Source organism: Cornus florida, unplaced genomic scaffold (assembly GCF_030987335.1).
Source record: "Cornus florida cultivar Cherokee Brave unplaced genomic scaffold, ASM3098733v1 CherokeeBrave_3.0.0_Hap2_Chr09, whole genome shotgun sequence".
In the NCBI taxonomy this organism is placed as follows: domain Eukaryota; kingdom Viridiplantae; phylum Streptophyta; class Magnoliopsida; order Cornales; family Cornaceae; genus Cornus; species Cornus florida.
In genome coordinates this window covers 88,865,216-88,881,900 of record NW_026775579.1, presented here as the reverse complement: position 1 = coordinate 88,881,900, position 16,685 = coordinate 88,865,216, and the positions used below count along the sequence as shown (strand labels likewise).

The window sequence follows — 16,685 nt, the reverse complement described above, 5'->3', positions numbered from 1 at the left end:
TTTTATAAAATTATTTATTTTTATAAAATTTATAAAATGGTTTAGTAATGATAATTTAGTCAACTTAGTGTTTAATATTGTCAGAGGATCTTATTTGTATGGAATTAAAACTTTAGAGTTGTTTTTTAATGAAAGATTGTGATATGTACGGTAAACATATTTTTGGGAGTGTTTTTTTTGCATATGACCTTATATATTATTTAATGTTAAAAAAAACTAGAAGTATAACCTAAATTAAAAAATAATATAAGAATTGTTCTTCATTTGATGAAGTGCATGACACGATAAAAAATTATATGGATTAAACTCAAAAGTGTTGATCTCATCCACTTCACATTGATCTCGTAATGCCACTTTTCAAATAATTACCATTTCTTCCGTAAAAAATTACAATTTTTATTTATTTATTTTTTTCAAACAAAATTTACGAGCAATGCCAAAGAAGCGCGCCAATGTCGCTCCCCTTTCTTCTGAGTTGCAAACGTCCCCCTAAACATCTGATCATAGTGATACCCATCTCTTTCTCTCTCTTCATTTATTCTCTCTCTTCAACTCTGTTTCTGTAATTTCCTCTGATCACACAGCTTTTGAATGTCCATTGCGTTCCTCAAAATCAATTCAACATTCAATTTATTTCACAATTTCAGAATTTGCTATGCTATTCGGTGGATTACATGTGCATCAGTAGTTTGATCGGATCGAAAGATAGCAATTCGGTATTGGTTGGGTATCTCCGCGATTTGAATGAAGATCAACTTATAATTTATGCAAGTAAGATTAATTCGTTCTTTTCAATATCGAAGATTTTGGGGATTTGATGATAGGCCAAAATAGATTTCATTGGCATCTATGAAGACTATGCGGAGGCTTCTTCGCCATTTCCCTAAGCATTGTTTTCAGATGGAATGGCAGATCTTGTTAGTTATGGCAATCCTGAGCGTGACATCGAGCAGGTCACTTTCTTTTCTTTTCTCTCTCTCTCTCTATATATATTTATTTACATATGTGTATGTGTGTGTATTTTATTCTCGATAGAACACGTTATGGTGGTGCATGATTCATGAAGACTTAACCAGAAAAAAAATTACTCGAGAAACCACAATTATGCATCACTTGCAGCAGTTTATTGTGTGGTTAATTAGGGTTAAAGTAATTTTTATTAGTTAATTCGAGATTAGGTGCTTGGGAGATCCACAATGGAGTCTATTTACTTAATAAGACAGTCAGTTGAAGATTGTATAATTAAGCAAAGAATCTGTATATGGTCTATGGTGGGCTTTACAGACAAAACAAATTTCTTTGAAAATTATAAGCATTATTCAAGTTGTGTATATACAGAAACTAGGGTTTACATTACATGTGGCGAGACTAATGAATTTTCTATAAACATGGGATTGCACCAGGGCTCTGCACTAATTCCATATTTATTCAATAATATTAGATGAAATCACAAAAGAATTACAAGGAGAAATTCCATGATGCATACTGTTTGCTGATGACATGGTGTTATTGGACACTTCTAAAGAAGATTCAGCAATAAATTTAGAAATGTGGAGAAACACATTAGAATCGAAAGGCCTAAAATTAGTCGGACAACAACTGAACATTTGGAATGTATATTTAGTAAAGATTCTATATTGATAATGTAATGATCATGCTTCAAAATTAAAAGAATATCCAAAGTGACCATTTTTTATATTTTGGGTTAATAATACAAAAGGATGGTCCGATGGTGAGATGGATGATGATATAATTAGTAGAATTGAAACAGGTTGAACAAAATGGAGACAGACTAGTAGATTATTTTTTATGCGATAAAAGAATAACAAATATAAAAGAAAAATTTATTAAATAGTTATTAGACCAACTATTTTATGTAATTGAAGTCTGACTTTAAAAAAGAAACAAGAATAACGAATTCATGTAGCAAAATGAGGATGTTAAGGTGGATGATAAGGGTGACTAGAAGAGACAGGGTTACTAGTCAAAATGTGAGGGAGAAATTAAGAGTGATGCTTATTAATGAGAAAATAGAGTTAGGTGGTATGTACATACCCAAAGAAGATCTATAGATGCTCCAATAAGAAGAAGGATACCAATTTGTATAAATGGTGGGAGGCAAAGAGAGCGACCAAAGTTGACATGGGATGAAATTATTATTATTACTTCATTAGAAATGATTTTAAAAAGTTAAATATTATATGAGGGATGACTTGTAATAAGAAAGATTGGAAAAAAAAAAAAAAATCATTCAGATGCCGAATCCATTCATATGAAATTAAGGCAAGGATGATGATAAAGAAGTAAAGATTAAGTGTTTTTACCCTTTTACCCTTTTACTAATTAATTAGTCAAGTACCCTGTGGTTAAATAGGTCCTAGTAACTTTTACTAGTCAATTAAGTTTCCTATCCTTTTAATTCGAGTTAGCATGTAGTTTAACTGAGGCGATGACCTTAGAGCAGATTGGAGAAGCATGATTTATATAGTAGACTTTATAGTTTGGGAGAAGCTTTGTTTAAGTTGAGTAATTATGAAACATGACAAGGTTCGTCATTTTATAGACCAATGTGGATATCAAACTTGGTCCTAACTTAATAATCAGTAAAAGGTAATTCCGTGATCTATGAATTTTTTTAGCTTGGAAGGAAGAGGTGAGAAGTCGATTTAGAGTACTAAAAAAAATTGAAAGCTTGGCAGTTAAATTCTAACAATTAATTTTGTTACTCAAACATCAAAATTGATGGATCTATTAATACCTTTTGCAGTTGAAGAGTTCGATGGTTGAATGCAACACTGTTTTGGAGTTCAGTTGTCATATCAAAATGAAATGTATTGTGTTATGTTGATCAAAGTGATATAAATGAACAAAGAAAATCCTAGAGATAGGGGTGTAAGGCCAAAAGATGCATATATTTGGGATAGTACTTTCTTAAATTTACAAAGCTTGGGACTAGCATGGCATGGATGAGAAATTAAATGCCATAAGAGGTGTGGAATAGGAAACTGGAAAAGTATTTATATCCTTAGGGTCCCTTTCAATTTGCAAGAAGATGGTTTGACTTATTCTAAGCTAGACTTACAAATTCAGCTGGCTAATGCTTTGAGTATTGACTATGTAGCTAGACTTGCTAGCCTATTGGGAAATATATGCAACCCTATTGGAAAAATTATGTGAAACAAATAGTTTAGTGAATGTAACAACTTGATACCCCTTCCCCATCCACCCCCCCCACCAACCCAAGGAATTGTTTGCAGCCAAAAGGTTTGAAATGATGCTTCATGAGGCACCAGGGCCAAATGACTTACTATTACAAGGGTCATTTGTCCTACATCAGATCCGGATGGGAAAGTGATTGGGTATAAATGGGTGGGTATGCAACACTACTTAATAGCTTGAACTTGAACTTTTGGGTAAATAGGCAAGCGCCCACCCGTGACAATTGATATCAGAGCCAAACCCAGTCTTTGGTCCGACGCCACGCCAAGCGTCCTGCCCGGAAGGCGTCCAGGTGATTCACCTGAGTAGGCAGGGTGGCCCGACCGCAACGAGGGCGTTGCGAGTTCGGGTGAGGGAGAATGTTACAAGGGTCATTTTTCCCGTATCGGATCCGGATGGGAAAGTGATTGGGTATAAATGGGTGGGTATGCAACACTACCCAACAGTTTGAGCTTTTGGGTAAATGGGCAAGCGCCCACCCGTTACACTTATCCACTTGAGCCAACAACCCCTTTGTGGTTGAATGTAACAACTCTCTTGATTATAATTATAAAAAGCTGTCATGTTTCACTTTTAAAAACTTCAAGGAGAAAGGAAAATGAAAACATAGAAAAATAGAAGCAGCCAAAGTCCTCAAAGTATTTCCTTAGTCTGCAAGCCACTCTCTTGCATGCTTTTGTCTTGTCAATAATGTATACGCAAGGTTTATGACTCTTGACAGGCCCAAAATGCTCACGCTTCCGAAACTGAACCTTATGTTTTCTTTGTGAGGCTCACACCTGATGGGACTAATATCATAAGTTCTTGCTCAATATATATTAAGTTCAAAATAGCAACTAATCAAAACTGAGGCAAAATACAAGAAAAAAAGGGCTTTTATTTTTTTTTTTAATTTTTTTTACATAATATTAATTTTTTTCGCTTTTAAATATGAAGAAGTAATAGTTATTGTGAGGCTTCCACTTCACCTCAGAAGGAATTTAATAGCTGAGTTATTGATTGAGCTTAACTCTTCATGTCAATGCTTATTTGATGTTTTAAGGTTAGTCCTGTAACCTTTTCATGTACACAGCATTTTTACCCTGTGACATACTTTTGCTGACATTTTTTTTTTTTTTTTTTCTTTTGAAGGCATTTGTTGCTTTGAAAAAAGGCACCCAGTTAATCAAGTACAGCCGGAAAGGGAAGCCCAAGTTTTGCCCATTCAGAGTTTCTCCGGTATTTTTTGGTCTCTGGCTTGAGATATTCAATTAATTTAACTTTAATGTGATCAATGAGTTCATTTTTTTCATGTTAAACATATTCACTTAGATTTAGAACTGCATGGAAGAATGTTTCAAAAACAAGAACTTATAGGAGTGTGGTGATCATAGTCATATACACTTTTCTTACATCTGATTTATGTTGTAATTTTTTATATTTCTTATTTTAATATGTGGAATGGTACATAATTTACCCACAAGAAAACATGTTTCCACTTGATAATAATTAATTTAATTGGAGATTCACTGATCACGAAAGGGCAATTATAAAAGTGATGCTACAAATTTTATCCCCTAGACTGTTGGGTCGTATGATTTTTGTAGATGCAAGGTTCTAGATGTTCGAGGAGATTGCTTTACATACGCCAAGAACACGAGTAGGCCTAGGTGGAGATCGGCGCTGACACAAAGGTCTTTCCTGTCAGGAGAGGAGAAGAGGAGGCGGGCTCATCTATGTCTCCAAGTTATGGTGGTGATTTATGTCTTTAATAAAGCCTCCGATCCCTGTTTGTACTACTGGATCAAAGACCACAGGACACAAGGGAGTCTCCTATTATTGCCCAATGGTTAAAAGGGATTGAAGCACGGCAATGAGACACCGAGCAGGTGGCCTGAGGCAAGCTATATCTCCTTTTAGGGGGACATGAGTGTATGTGCCATAAACAAGGGCCTTATTTAGAAGGATCTGCATTAAATGTGAGACCTCACCTCCTCTCCTTGTTTCTATTTAGAGGAAATTAGCTCTTCTCCACCTTTGCACTGGGCCGAAGATGACCCTTGGCTTAGCGATGTTGCAAGACCATTCTTTTGGCGGACCTTGGAACTCAGCCACCAGGAAATATAGAGGGATTCCTTGAGCTACAAGTTGCGCACCCATGGCTTATCTGTTGGAAGGAGGTCCTCGAGAACCGAACTGTGCCCAGGGGTTCTTCGTAGAGAGGAGGTCCGTGGGAATGATTTACATCTCGAGGCTTATCTATAGAGAGGAGTTCCTCTAGGGAATACAGGAAGAGGCTCGGCCAAATGAAGAGGAGCCTTCCTATTGGTGACCAGACCCCAGGCTTATCTGTAGAGTCGTCCTCGGCAGAGTAGATAGGGAGCCCTCGGGTTGTTGCAGGGATCCCCTTGTGGAGCCCTTTCACTTGTGGAAAACAGGCAAATAAACTTGATTAGATAGAGAGGGGGAGATCGAGAACCCCACAGGTGGGTCTCGCATCTCCAGCTGGCGTTGCACTTGGATGATGAGTTATCCATGATCATGACTTCCAGGTGACACGTGGTATTTGACTCGGTCACTTTCACAGTTGAGGCCTACAATTTTCAGGCCAGGACACCAATCTTTTTCCTATCTGTTTGGTTGAGGAGGAAGGAAGGGAAGAAAATAGGCCATTTAGTGCTCATTTTACGTTTAGCCATTACACATGAACTCAAGGCTGTTGTTTGAATGGTGAAATTTAATTGTAAAATCTTTGATGTAAGGGCGTAAACTAGAGCTCCAGTGACCTGGGATGGGAACAACCGCAAGAACATTGTCTGCCATTAGCGAAGGCATTCGAGCCTGCTTGACCCCCAAGCATTCTATTCTTTCCTTTTTTGCCACTTATTTTTGGGTGGATTTTTCTGGTGGCCTCTTCTTTCACTCCCACCAAATGATCAAAAATTTCTCCATTTTCTACTCCCTGTCATCATTCCAACCAAACAGGCTGTAAAAGAAAAATTATGATGTTAGTCTGAAGCTTTAATATCTGATTATAAGCCTTGGCTCATGCCATGATTCAGATGCAGTAGAATTCCTGGTAAAAAAACAAATTTGTGACTGTTTGTGTTGAACTTTTTATGCTGGATGACCTTTGGTAGACCAGTCAGTCAATTAGACACTTTCTGGATTATCTTCTGTGCAGATATGTGATTCCATGTTGAAGCAGGATGAGAAACAATGGATGGAGAATTACAACAGGACATATTTTAATATACAGTTGTAGGATTTAAGTCTCCTTAACAGTCCGGTAAACCTTCTTACTGAATGTAATATAACGTGTTTTTTCTATTCTAAAGGAATAGAGTATACTATAACATTCTTTTCAGAAAGTAAAGAATAAGATTGAAATCTTTGCATTTCTTACAAGAAATTAATTGAAAAACCATATAGTTCATCCTTTCAGAACCTGTACTTTTACTTGTTATGTCCTTTTTACCTCTCATTTTAATTTTTACAAGTCGCAATAAGGGATTTTTATTTTATGTGAACATAAAAAAAGGGTGAAATATTAATATATGTTTTGGCTACAGTCTATTATCCTTCTACCTCAACGGTTCTATTGAAATGAGTACTAAACTAGAATTGATTTGCTCAAAAGTTCCAACATTAGTCAATTGTGGATCCTGGACTGTTGGTCCCCAGAAGTTTTGTATGTATAGGCTTTTGAAATGACGGAAAGTAGAAATATAGAAGTTGTACAAATTTGTTGTTGTCAAAGAGGGAGGGATTGGATGGATGCTGACCGAGTTACATACTTTTTGTAGAAGCGATAGGATTTCAAAAATGGTGTTAGTAGAAATATAAAAAGAAGAAAAATGAGAGAATTGTGTAAAGGCTTGAATGAGATGAATCACTCATTCACAGCTCTAATATTTATGGATAAAAAGAGCACATGCTCATATTACATGAAAGGAAATTAAATCAAATCACAGCATATTCTATGGCATATCCTATAGCATAATCAAATCTCTGCTAATATGGTAAGTCATTCCATAAATTGTGGCCATCATATCTGCTAACACTCCCCCTTGAAGTTGGTGCGTGATATCTGAAACACCTAACTTGGACAATGCATTCTCAAACACAATCTTGTTGGCACCCTTCTTCAGAATCTACAAGTTGCAATGTGCAAATCTGACTAGTGATGATTTTCTCTCAAATGAAGTGTCGATCAACAAATCAAAAATGTCTCCTCAGACCATAAACAATTAACAATGTCTCCTCAAACCATTTCCCTTCAAATGTGTAAAACATGTAGATGAAAGAATCAACAATGTCTCCTCAGACCATTCCCCTTCACATGTTTAAAACATGGAGATGGAAGAATCAACGATGTCTACATACATATGCTTAAACAATGTAAATGAAAGAATCAACAATGTCTCCTCAAACCATAAAAAAGAAACAACTACATCTCCTCAAACCATTTCTGAATGGGTGGTGCCAAACTCGCAACACCCTCATTGAGGTTGGACCACCCTTGCTTACCCAACACCTCCCAGATGGGCGATATCACCTTAAACCATTCCCAAATGGGTGGTGCCGAACTTGCTATACCCTTATTGCAGTCGGACCACCCTGGCTCTGATACCAAGTAGAAATATAAATAAAAATAAAAATGAGAGAATTGTGTAAAGGCTTGAATGAGATGAATCACTTATTCGCAGCTCTAATATTTATAGATAAAAGTGCACATGCTCATATTACAAGAAAGGAAATTAAATCAAATCTAAATCAAATCACAGCATATTCTATAGCATATTCTATGGCATAATCAAATCTCTGCTAATATGGTAAGTCATTCCATAAATTGTGGCTATCATTTCTGCTAACAGTGTTAATTGATGTTCGCTCAACTTTAAGCTAGGTTAAAGTTATAATTTTATGATATGTGGTTCCATGTACCCATGCCCATGCATGAACTGTAGTGTGATCTGTTGAAAATTTTATGCACCTTTTAGTAAGAAATTGAACCTGTTTGATTCCTGTTTTTGTCAGACCAGCTTATTCAAATGCATGCATGTATGTATGCAAACTTGCAAAGTCAAAGACTCTAGTTTGCTTAATTTTTTCTATTAGGTATATCTGCTTCATCTTTTGCCTTCATTGAAAATCATAATGTATAGCTTAGTAACCTAAAGTGCATTGATGCTTAGGACTTAATAATATTTACAGGATGGAACAACATTGATCTGGTACTCACGAGGAGAAGAGAGGAATCTGAACTTGTCTGCTGTTTCACAGATTGTCCCTGGACAGAGAACAGTGAGTTTGCATGTCTTTTGTGACTGAATTGATATTTTGATGTTTATAATTCATTTAACCTGCTTTGGCATGTGATGGTATTGAGATCTTGTTCAGCAATTAACAAGACAAAAGGACAATGAAATTTTGACTTGTTAACTTTGACTTTGCAGGCTGTGTTTAGAAGATATCTGCACCCTGAGAAGGAGTATTTATCATTTTCCCTTCTATATAATAATGGTGAAAGATCTCTTGATCTGGTCAGTGAAACTAAAATTATTATTAATTTAATACTTTCAAACTAATGTGTACGTTGTTGATGACTAGTTGTAACACATTGATTACCTTTAGTTGAACTGATTCCATAGATTTGCAAGGACAAAGTTGAGGCAGAAGTGTGGCTTGCAGGCCTGAAGGCTTTAATATCTAGTGCGAAAAATCTTAATAGACGTACCCAGAGTGATATTTCTGATGTGAGTTTTTCATCTTAAATCTAATGCTTGAAGTGATTAGTCATTTTTATGTTAGTATATCTTAGTTTGCCCTTCGCTGACTACGGCTTTGTCTTATTATACACTTTGATTATTCCTTCTCTTTTATGTGGTGTAAATTCAAGTTCATTTGTTTATAGCAAAAAATGATTGCCAAGAAAGTGTCTTCTTAACTATTATAGAGAGATATCCTGCATTACAAGTTCCATCTCCGCCTTTCTTCTCTCAAGTTGTGAATATCATATTATCATATCACTACTTCCATTATCTGAAAGTTGATACTTTAATATTTAACTCTAGTAGGACACTTTTCTATCAAATATTTGGTTGAGAGTCACATTCTACATAGGCTACTAAATTCAACTCAACAAAGCCTTTTCCCAACCACTTGGGGTTGACTACATGAATCCTATTTTTTCATCCACTGTATCTAAGGCCATAGCCCCAATCAAACCACATGTTTATCACATCTTTCCTTACTAACACTATCATTGTTACTTTTGGTCTTTCTCTTCCCCTAGCATTACACTCAATGTGGACCGTGTCACTTTTCCTTAGCCTCAACCTGGACCATGTCCCTCTTACTAACTAGTGCACTTAGTGGCCTTTTTTTTTTCTCTACTTAGGCTACTAAGATGTTCATTATTTTAGAACAATTTTAATTGTATAGTTCATCTATGACTAATTTAGAAATTCAAAATTTCAAGTTTTTTAATACAACAAGAGATTTAAAAGTTTACAAATAATCAAATACTAATTTTATCCTTCCACTATATTTATAGAAGCCGCCAGGCAAGGATCTTCTGTGGGCTCAGTGGGTGTATCTGCCCCCACTGATTTTTTTTGTTTTTGTATTATATACCCCTGAATTTTTATTTTTTTGTATTATATCCTATAAAATTTTGAAATTGTCCCCACTGAAATTTCAGAAAAACCCTACTATATAAGTTTGCCCAACTCACATAATTTTTTAGGTCCGTCACTGAAAGCTGCTATAAGTACCTTGATTTTCTCATCCTTACGAGTTATAGAAGTTTCAAAATGTCCCTACATCAACAATTTGACATTTGCCTGTAAATTTTAGGTTTTAGGATAGAAACTGTTTTCATCTGACTGTATATTATTGTGATTGTGTTGCTTTCACATTAATAATACTCATCTTTGTACACGTTATATTTTGTGTGAGAACTCATATTATTTGGTTTCTTGTTTGTAATCTTTTTAAGATGTTTTCAATAGTAATTACAACATAATGAAATTCATGTATGTGTCTACTTGTTAAAAATCCCTTATTTGTTTACTTGTTGATCTTTTTAATATATTTGATCTCACTGTATTCTTTGTTTGAGTTTGTATCTGTCAATCTCGTCTTGTAATTTTCAATTTAGTATGACAGCTATCAGAAAATGTACCATATGATCGCTTGATGAGTGCACAATCCTTTACTGTAGTTAAATCATAAATCAACTGCAAGCATGGTACAGACACTGTAGACACGGTTTCATGTACTCAATACAGTTCATTTTTAATGTATTCATAGGCATGATCTCATCCATTAAAGTGTGAACAAGTTAGTGGTATATTATTTTCATGGGAACACAATTCATTTGTTTGCCATGTCCAAGATAAACATTTATAGGATAATAAAATTTTCAAACATGTAATTCAGTTGTTGATATGGTTTTATTGCAGTTACATGGTGGTTGTGATTTCATTCAAAATGGCCGTCCTAGTAATGCCCGTGTTAGGGTTTCTGTTGATCTGAGTTCTCGTGAAACTTCTTTGAATTTGCCAGGCTCAGGTGCGGGGTCTGGACATGCAAATATGCAAGCAAGAACAAGCGTTGGAGATGGTTTCCGAGTTAGTGTTTCAAGCACTCCTAGTTCAAGTCAAAGTTCTGGAACAGATGACATAGAATCATTAGATGATGTTTATGTCTGGGGGGAGGTTTGGTCTGGCGAGGTTTCGACTGATGGATCTGGGAGTCGATTTCCTACAAAAATTGACGTGCTGATTCCAAAACCCTTAGAGTCAAATGTAGTTCTTGATGTTCATCATATTTCTTGTGGTGTCCAACATGTTGCTCTTGTTACAAGGCAAGGTGAGGTTTTCACCTGGGGCGAGGAATCTGGAGGAAGACTTGGTCATGGAATTGAAAAACACTTCAGTCACCCTTGCCTAGTTGAATTTCTTGCAGTTACTAGCATTGATTTTGTTGCATGTGGTGAGTATCATACATGCGCTGTATCTGCATCTGGTGATTTATATAGCTGGGGTGATGGTACCCATAATGCTGGACTCCTCGGTCATGGCACTGGTGTTAGCCACTGGATACCAAAAAGAGTTTCAGGTACTATAGAAGGACTTCAAGTTGTATCTGTTGCATGTGGCACGTGGCATTCAGCATTGTCAACTTCTGATGGAAAGATGTTTACATTTGGTGATGGAGCATTTGGTGTTTTGGGCCACGGTGACCGAGAAAGTGTTTCTTATCCAAGAGAAGTTCAATCGTTGAGTGGGCTGAAGACCATTAAAGTTGCATGTGGACTGTGGCACACTGCAGCCATTGTAGACTTTTTAGGGCAGTCAGATGCATCTGTTTCATCTAGAAGGTTGTTCACCTGGGGTGACGGTGATAAAAATCAATTGGGCCATGGAAACAAGGAAACCTATCTGCTTCCAAACTGCGTCTCTTCACTTATTGACTACAATTTCCATCAACTTGCATGCGGACATAACATTACTGTTGCCCTTACTACATCGGGTCATGTCTTCACTATGGGCAGTACTGCATATGGTCAGCTGGGCAATCCAAAGGCTGATGGAAAGTTACCTAGCTTAGTACAGGATCGATTGGTAGGCGAGTTTGTTGAAGAAATATCATGTGGTGCATATCATATTGCTGTCCTGACATCAAGAAGGGAAGTGTATACTTGGGGGAGAGGTGCCAATGGAAGATTGGGACACGGGGACACCGAAGATCGGAAGACTCCAACATTGGTTGAAGCACTAAAAGATAGGCACGTGAAAAAAATATCATGTGGCTCAACTTACACTGCAAGTATATGCATCCATAAGTGGGTTTCCGGAGCGGACCAATCAGTGTGCTCTGGTTGTCGGCAATCATTTGGTTTCACTAGAAAGAAGCGCAATTGTTATAACTGTGGATGGGCGCATTGCTATGCTTGCACTTCCAAGAAAGTTCTGAAAGCAGCATTGGCTCCAACTCCAGGTAAAGCGTATCGTGTTTGTGACTCTTGCCATGCAAAATTAAGAGCTGCTGAGGCAGGTAATGCCTCTAATTTTAGTAGAAAGGCTACTGCCTCTCGTTGCTCGATAGATCTTAGGGAGACATTAGACAGGGTAGGGGCAAGGAATTCAAGAATTTTGTTCTCTCCCACCACAGAACCAATCAAGTACCTTGAGGTCAGGTCAGGGAAGCTGGGGGTGAAATCTGATTCATATTCTATGGTCCGAGCTTCCCTAGTTCCATCATTTTCACAACTAAAAGACATTGCATTCCCAAGTTCTTTGACTGCTCTTCAATATGCTTTTTCAATGCCTCAGCCACAACCCCAACCTCAACCCCAACCTCAACCTCAACCTCAACCTCAACCTCAACCTCAACCAGCAGCCAACTCAAGACCTGCTTCACCGTACTCAAGGAGACCAAGTCCTCCGCGCTCTGTTTCACCAGCATTTTCTAGGAGTGTCAATGATAGCCTTAAGAAGACAGTCGACCTTTTGAACCAAGAAGTGAAGAGATTGCAGAACCAAGTACTGATTTTTTCCCATCTGTTATACTGACAAACTTGATTGCATCCTTTTATTGACTGAGTCATAAAATCCTGTACTTAGAAGGTGAACCTTGGTTGGAATATATTTATTTATTGTTTTTTCTGGACTTCAGGTTAGAAGTTTAAAGCAGAAATGTGAAATCCAAGATGAAGAAATTCAAAAATTACAAAAAAATGCTCAAGCAGCTGCTCGGTTGGCTGCAGAGGAATCTTCCATGTGTGAAGGTGCAAAGGATGTGTTCAAGTCCATCATTACTCAGGTAGTCTTCATATTTCTTACTTTTATTGACTATATGGATTTTTCCCCCATAACCCACAGGGTTATGTATTCTATCATTAGGTATGAACGTAGAATTATTGCATGTTTATCCACTATGCGAGTGCATAATTGTCCATGAATTGCAGTAAAGTTGCATTTTCATTTCAGGGAGGAGCAGGTTCTGCAAGGAACTAATTTGTTAGGAAGAGACGTATCATTTTAAATCCTCTAAACAAACACTGACTACCTGTCTGTAGTCATGAAAATTCAAATCCCGGCTTTTCTTTTAACGAAATAAGTCCATTGATGTTTTATGTAGAACGATGTAATAAGTGGCCTATTTAAATATAGTTCTTGGGATTTGAAAAAGAAGAAAGATGACAAAATGAGAAAGGAAGATAGCTGTCATTCTTCTTTATCTATTTCTCAGGGTCGTGTTAGCCTGAATCTGTTGAACCTGTCTGCTATTAAACCTTACAAGTCCTATAGTTCACCAAGCCGAATGTGGCCAACATAATCTCGCTGGATTGCAACAATTTGCATCACTCAAGATATATCGTCGGAGAATTGTGGATTAGGAAACTTGAATGTAGGACCTCACAATGAAATTGAACACTCAATTAAAGCACCCAATTTGCAACTTTTGTCATGATTACTTTTTATAATGGGAGTTATATACATGTAAAATGCGTATATCTTTTTTTCCCTGGCAAGTGAAATGCATACATACTTGTACAATTTATTAATAATAGACAACAACATGGTTATAACACCGTATACATGAACAAACAAAGACCAGTAAGATATATGAGGTCGGCTTTATGGATCAAATTACAATCCATCAAGACTTTAGATTATTTTGTGACTGGCTCTTAACTTGCATTCTTGCTGTTTTCCATGCTATGCAGTTAGAGGAATTGAAAGAGAAGTTGCCTCCTGAGATCTCGAATAGTGAAACCTTTAAAGCCATGCATGCTAAAGTTGAATTTTTTTTAAATTCAAGTGGAACTCATGCGTCTGAAGGTCACTCTTCTTTGCCAGCAGACTTGGTATATGACCAGCAAAGCAGGCCTGACAAGACTTCTTTGGTTCATGAGTCTGCTAATGGGACATGTCATAGGATGGAAGACCATGGTGCAGGAGTTAGAGACCTACCGCAAAATGGTGAGAGTACTCTTCAGGAGAGTGGTAGATCATCTGATACCAGAGAGGCTTTACCTCAACAAAGCACAGAAAGTGGCCCAAGGTCACCTAAAGTTTCAAAATATGAGGGACAAAGAGAAGTTATTGAACAATTTGAACCTGGTGTTTATGTAACTCTCGTTCAACTTCAAAATGGTACCAGGATCTTCAAGCGAGTGAAGTTCAGGTACTCAAGTAGATTACTTGTTGCTTGTCTTTCCTTCTCTATTTATTTTTTATTTCGTAATCTTTCTGGAACTTTTACAACTTCAATGCACCTAAACAAACGGACACACAATAGATGCTACAAATATTCACACACAGAATAGATGGTATTTTTATTAGATAGGCCTAAAAACTGCAGTCATTTGCTTACATCAGATGTAATTTATCAAGATTAATAATAAGAAAATAGAACTCCTTCTCTAGTTCCCTTTTTCTTTTAAAAGATCTAGATATTAAGTGCTTGCTAATATAATGAGAACACTTGAAAACCAAAGGATTTCTCAAAATAATCACTTTCGCTACTCAGGGTCGGTTAGAAACTTGTTTACACTTCATTATTTCCTCCTTTCTCATGAGTATTATTCATCTGATTGGTGATTACTTTCATTTTCATGAAGCATATGTAACAAGCATTGTTGTTTAATAAATGAAGAAAACCACCTTGTTTGGGACAATTTGAGCTTTTCCTCCCTACTCTTTTATCTTTAACATTTCGAGTTCAACTGAAATGGTTTTACAGCAAGCGAAAATTTGCCGAGCAGCAGGCAGAAGATTGGTGGAAGGAAAACAAAGACAGACTGCTTAAGAAGTACTGCCTACCAAAGAGCAGTGCAGCTGGATCATCCATATCTCCCACGTCTGCTGAGGAAAACAACGAGGTGGCACCATCTTCCTAGGCTTGTTTTTGTAGGTTAGTATATTGTAATCAAATGCAGAAGTGGTTAAGTAGGAACAATGACCAGCTGCTGAGTGGCATCATGAATTTGTTGGGCCAACATGGTAATAGATAAGAAAATTAAAATCTTCTGGATAGGATGATACACAAGAATTCCTTTACGATAAAAAGGAAAAAAAATAGATTCATCGGTTGCTGAAGCCTAAATGATATAGAAACAATGTTATCTTTAATTTTTATCATTCATTTGATTCTTGATTCTTTTGTGTTGTAGTATTTTTGGCTTCTGGTAGTAATTTATTATGGTTGTACAGGAGATGAACTTGCTAGCACAGAAACACATTGTCATTTGTAAAGCCATCGTTGTTATGTTGAATCCTCTGCAGCTTAATGAAATGCATTTTCTGCTCTTAATTGTGTGTTTCAGGCTCTTATAAATTAAATTGGCTACCACATTACCACATTATTTTAAATTTCAAGCGCGTACTTTCTCTCCCACCTCTCTCTAACTTTCTCTCTCTACCCAGCTTTCGTCTTCTTCCCTCTGTGCCTCCCTGCTCCCTTCCATGGGTGGGGAGCTGATAGCTGCCTCCAACGGCTGCAATAAACTCGGCGTGTTTCAATAAGTGCGCTCCGTAGGTGTTTTTTACGCCCTTTTTTTGTTTTTGTTCGGCTAGATCTGCTCCTGTTGGGTTCATTTTCAGCTCACATGGGCAGATCTATTGTTTTTCTCCGGCTAGAACTCCGATCTAGGTCGGTTTTGGTCTTGTCCCGTCTAGATTTGATTTTTTTTTCCTTGATTTGATCTTGTGCGGAGTTTTGGGTGTCAGAGCGCCTTGTGGCAGTAGTTTTGGAGATGTTGCCTTAATGATGACCAGACATTTGGGTCACTCCTATTGTTGCTTTTCTTCCGTGGTGATTCAGAGTTTTAAGCTCTGTTTTCTTCACAGATCTGGAACCTTTTTTCATTTTATTGCTTGTTTTATGATTTGTATACCTCTTTTAACTTGGCTTTTTGTCTCTAAATTGCCGTTGGCTTGGCCTTTGTGCCTACAAAATGACCAAAAAAAAAATAAATAAATAGCTGGTATATTTATATTCCTCAGAGGTGCAAGAGTGACATTATTTTGTGTTATTGATCCTAGATAGGAACGTGACTCCTAGAATTCATAACAATTAGGCTGCCATCATATTTTAGCAGCTTATTTAAAAGCTAAATTTTTGTTCATGAACACGAGTGGTGGGTGCAGGTCTGTATCTAGTTTGTCATATCCCTAAATCCAATATATACAAACTAAATATTCAATTTTTTGATATTGTATCTAGTAAAATATCTAGTAAAATAAAAATTAAAAAAAAATCTAGTAAAATAATGTTTTTGCTGGTTTTGAAGTAAAAAGAATTATTTAATATACTTGTTAGGTTACTCGAGAAGATGACTAATCATACCTAGCATACACATATTCCAGACTAACACACACTTCTCATCCAACATGTTTCAGAAGCACTGGGACTAGACCACGCTGGTTGGGATATTCTCGGAATACCATATAATAGTTTTAAAATATATT

The 16,685-nt window shown here is 36.7% G+C and overlaps 1 protein-coding gene across 2 annotated transcripts; it reads left to right on the top strand.

The window, feature by feature from the left end:
* Positions 1-453: 453 nt before the first annotated feature.
* On the top strand, positions 454-15,512 carry LOC132274985 (PH, RCC1 and FYVE domains-containing protein 1-like). Of its 2 annotated transcripts, XM_059776366.1 has the most exons (9): positions 454-953; positions 4,351-4,437; positions 8,416-8,505; positions 8,658-8,744; positions 8,853-8,957; positions 10,668-12,752; positions 12,886-13,032; positions 13,940-14,400; positions 14,959-15,512. In XM_059776366.1, the coding sequence occupies exons 1-9, from the start codon at positions 906-908 to the stop codon at positions 15,113-15,115; spliced, it is 3,267 nt and encodes a 1,088-aa protein (XP_059632349.1). In that variant the 5' UTR covers positions 454-905; the 3' UTR covers positions 15,116-15,512. The 2 variants fall into 2 exon arrangements, with proteins under 2 accessions (XP_059632349.1, XP_059632350.1); XM_059776367.1 differs by lacking the exons at positions 454-953; positions 4,351-4,437; positions 8,416-8,505; positions 8,658-8,744 and having other exon boundaries at positions 10,771-12,752.
* The last annotated feature ends 1,173 nt before the right edge of the window (positions 15,513-16,685 follow it).

What these genes read in the sequence shown, in the direction of transcription:
- LOC132274985 (XM_059776366.1), top strand. Translation starts at nt 906, where the DNA reads ATGGCAGATCTTGTTAGTTATGGCAATCCTGAGCGTGACATCGAGCAG. An exon ending in TTGTCCCTGGACAGAGAACA is followed by an intron (nt 8,506 to 8,657) that starts GTGAGTTTGCAT and finishes TTGACTTTGCAG; the next exon opens with GCTGTGTTTAGAAGATATCT. An exon ending in CCCAGAGTGATATTTCTGAT is followed by an intron (nt 8,958 to 10,667) that starts GTGAGTTTTTCA and finishes GTTTTATTGCAG; the next exon opens with TTACATGGTGGTTGTGATTT.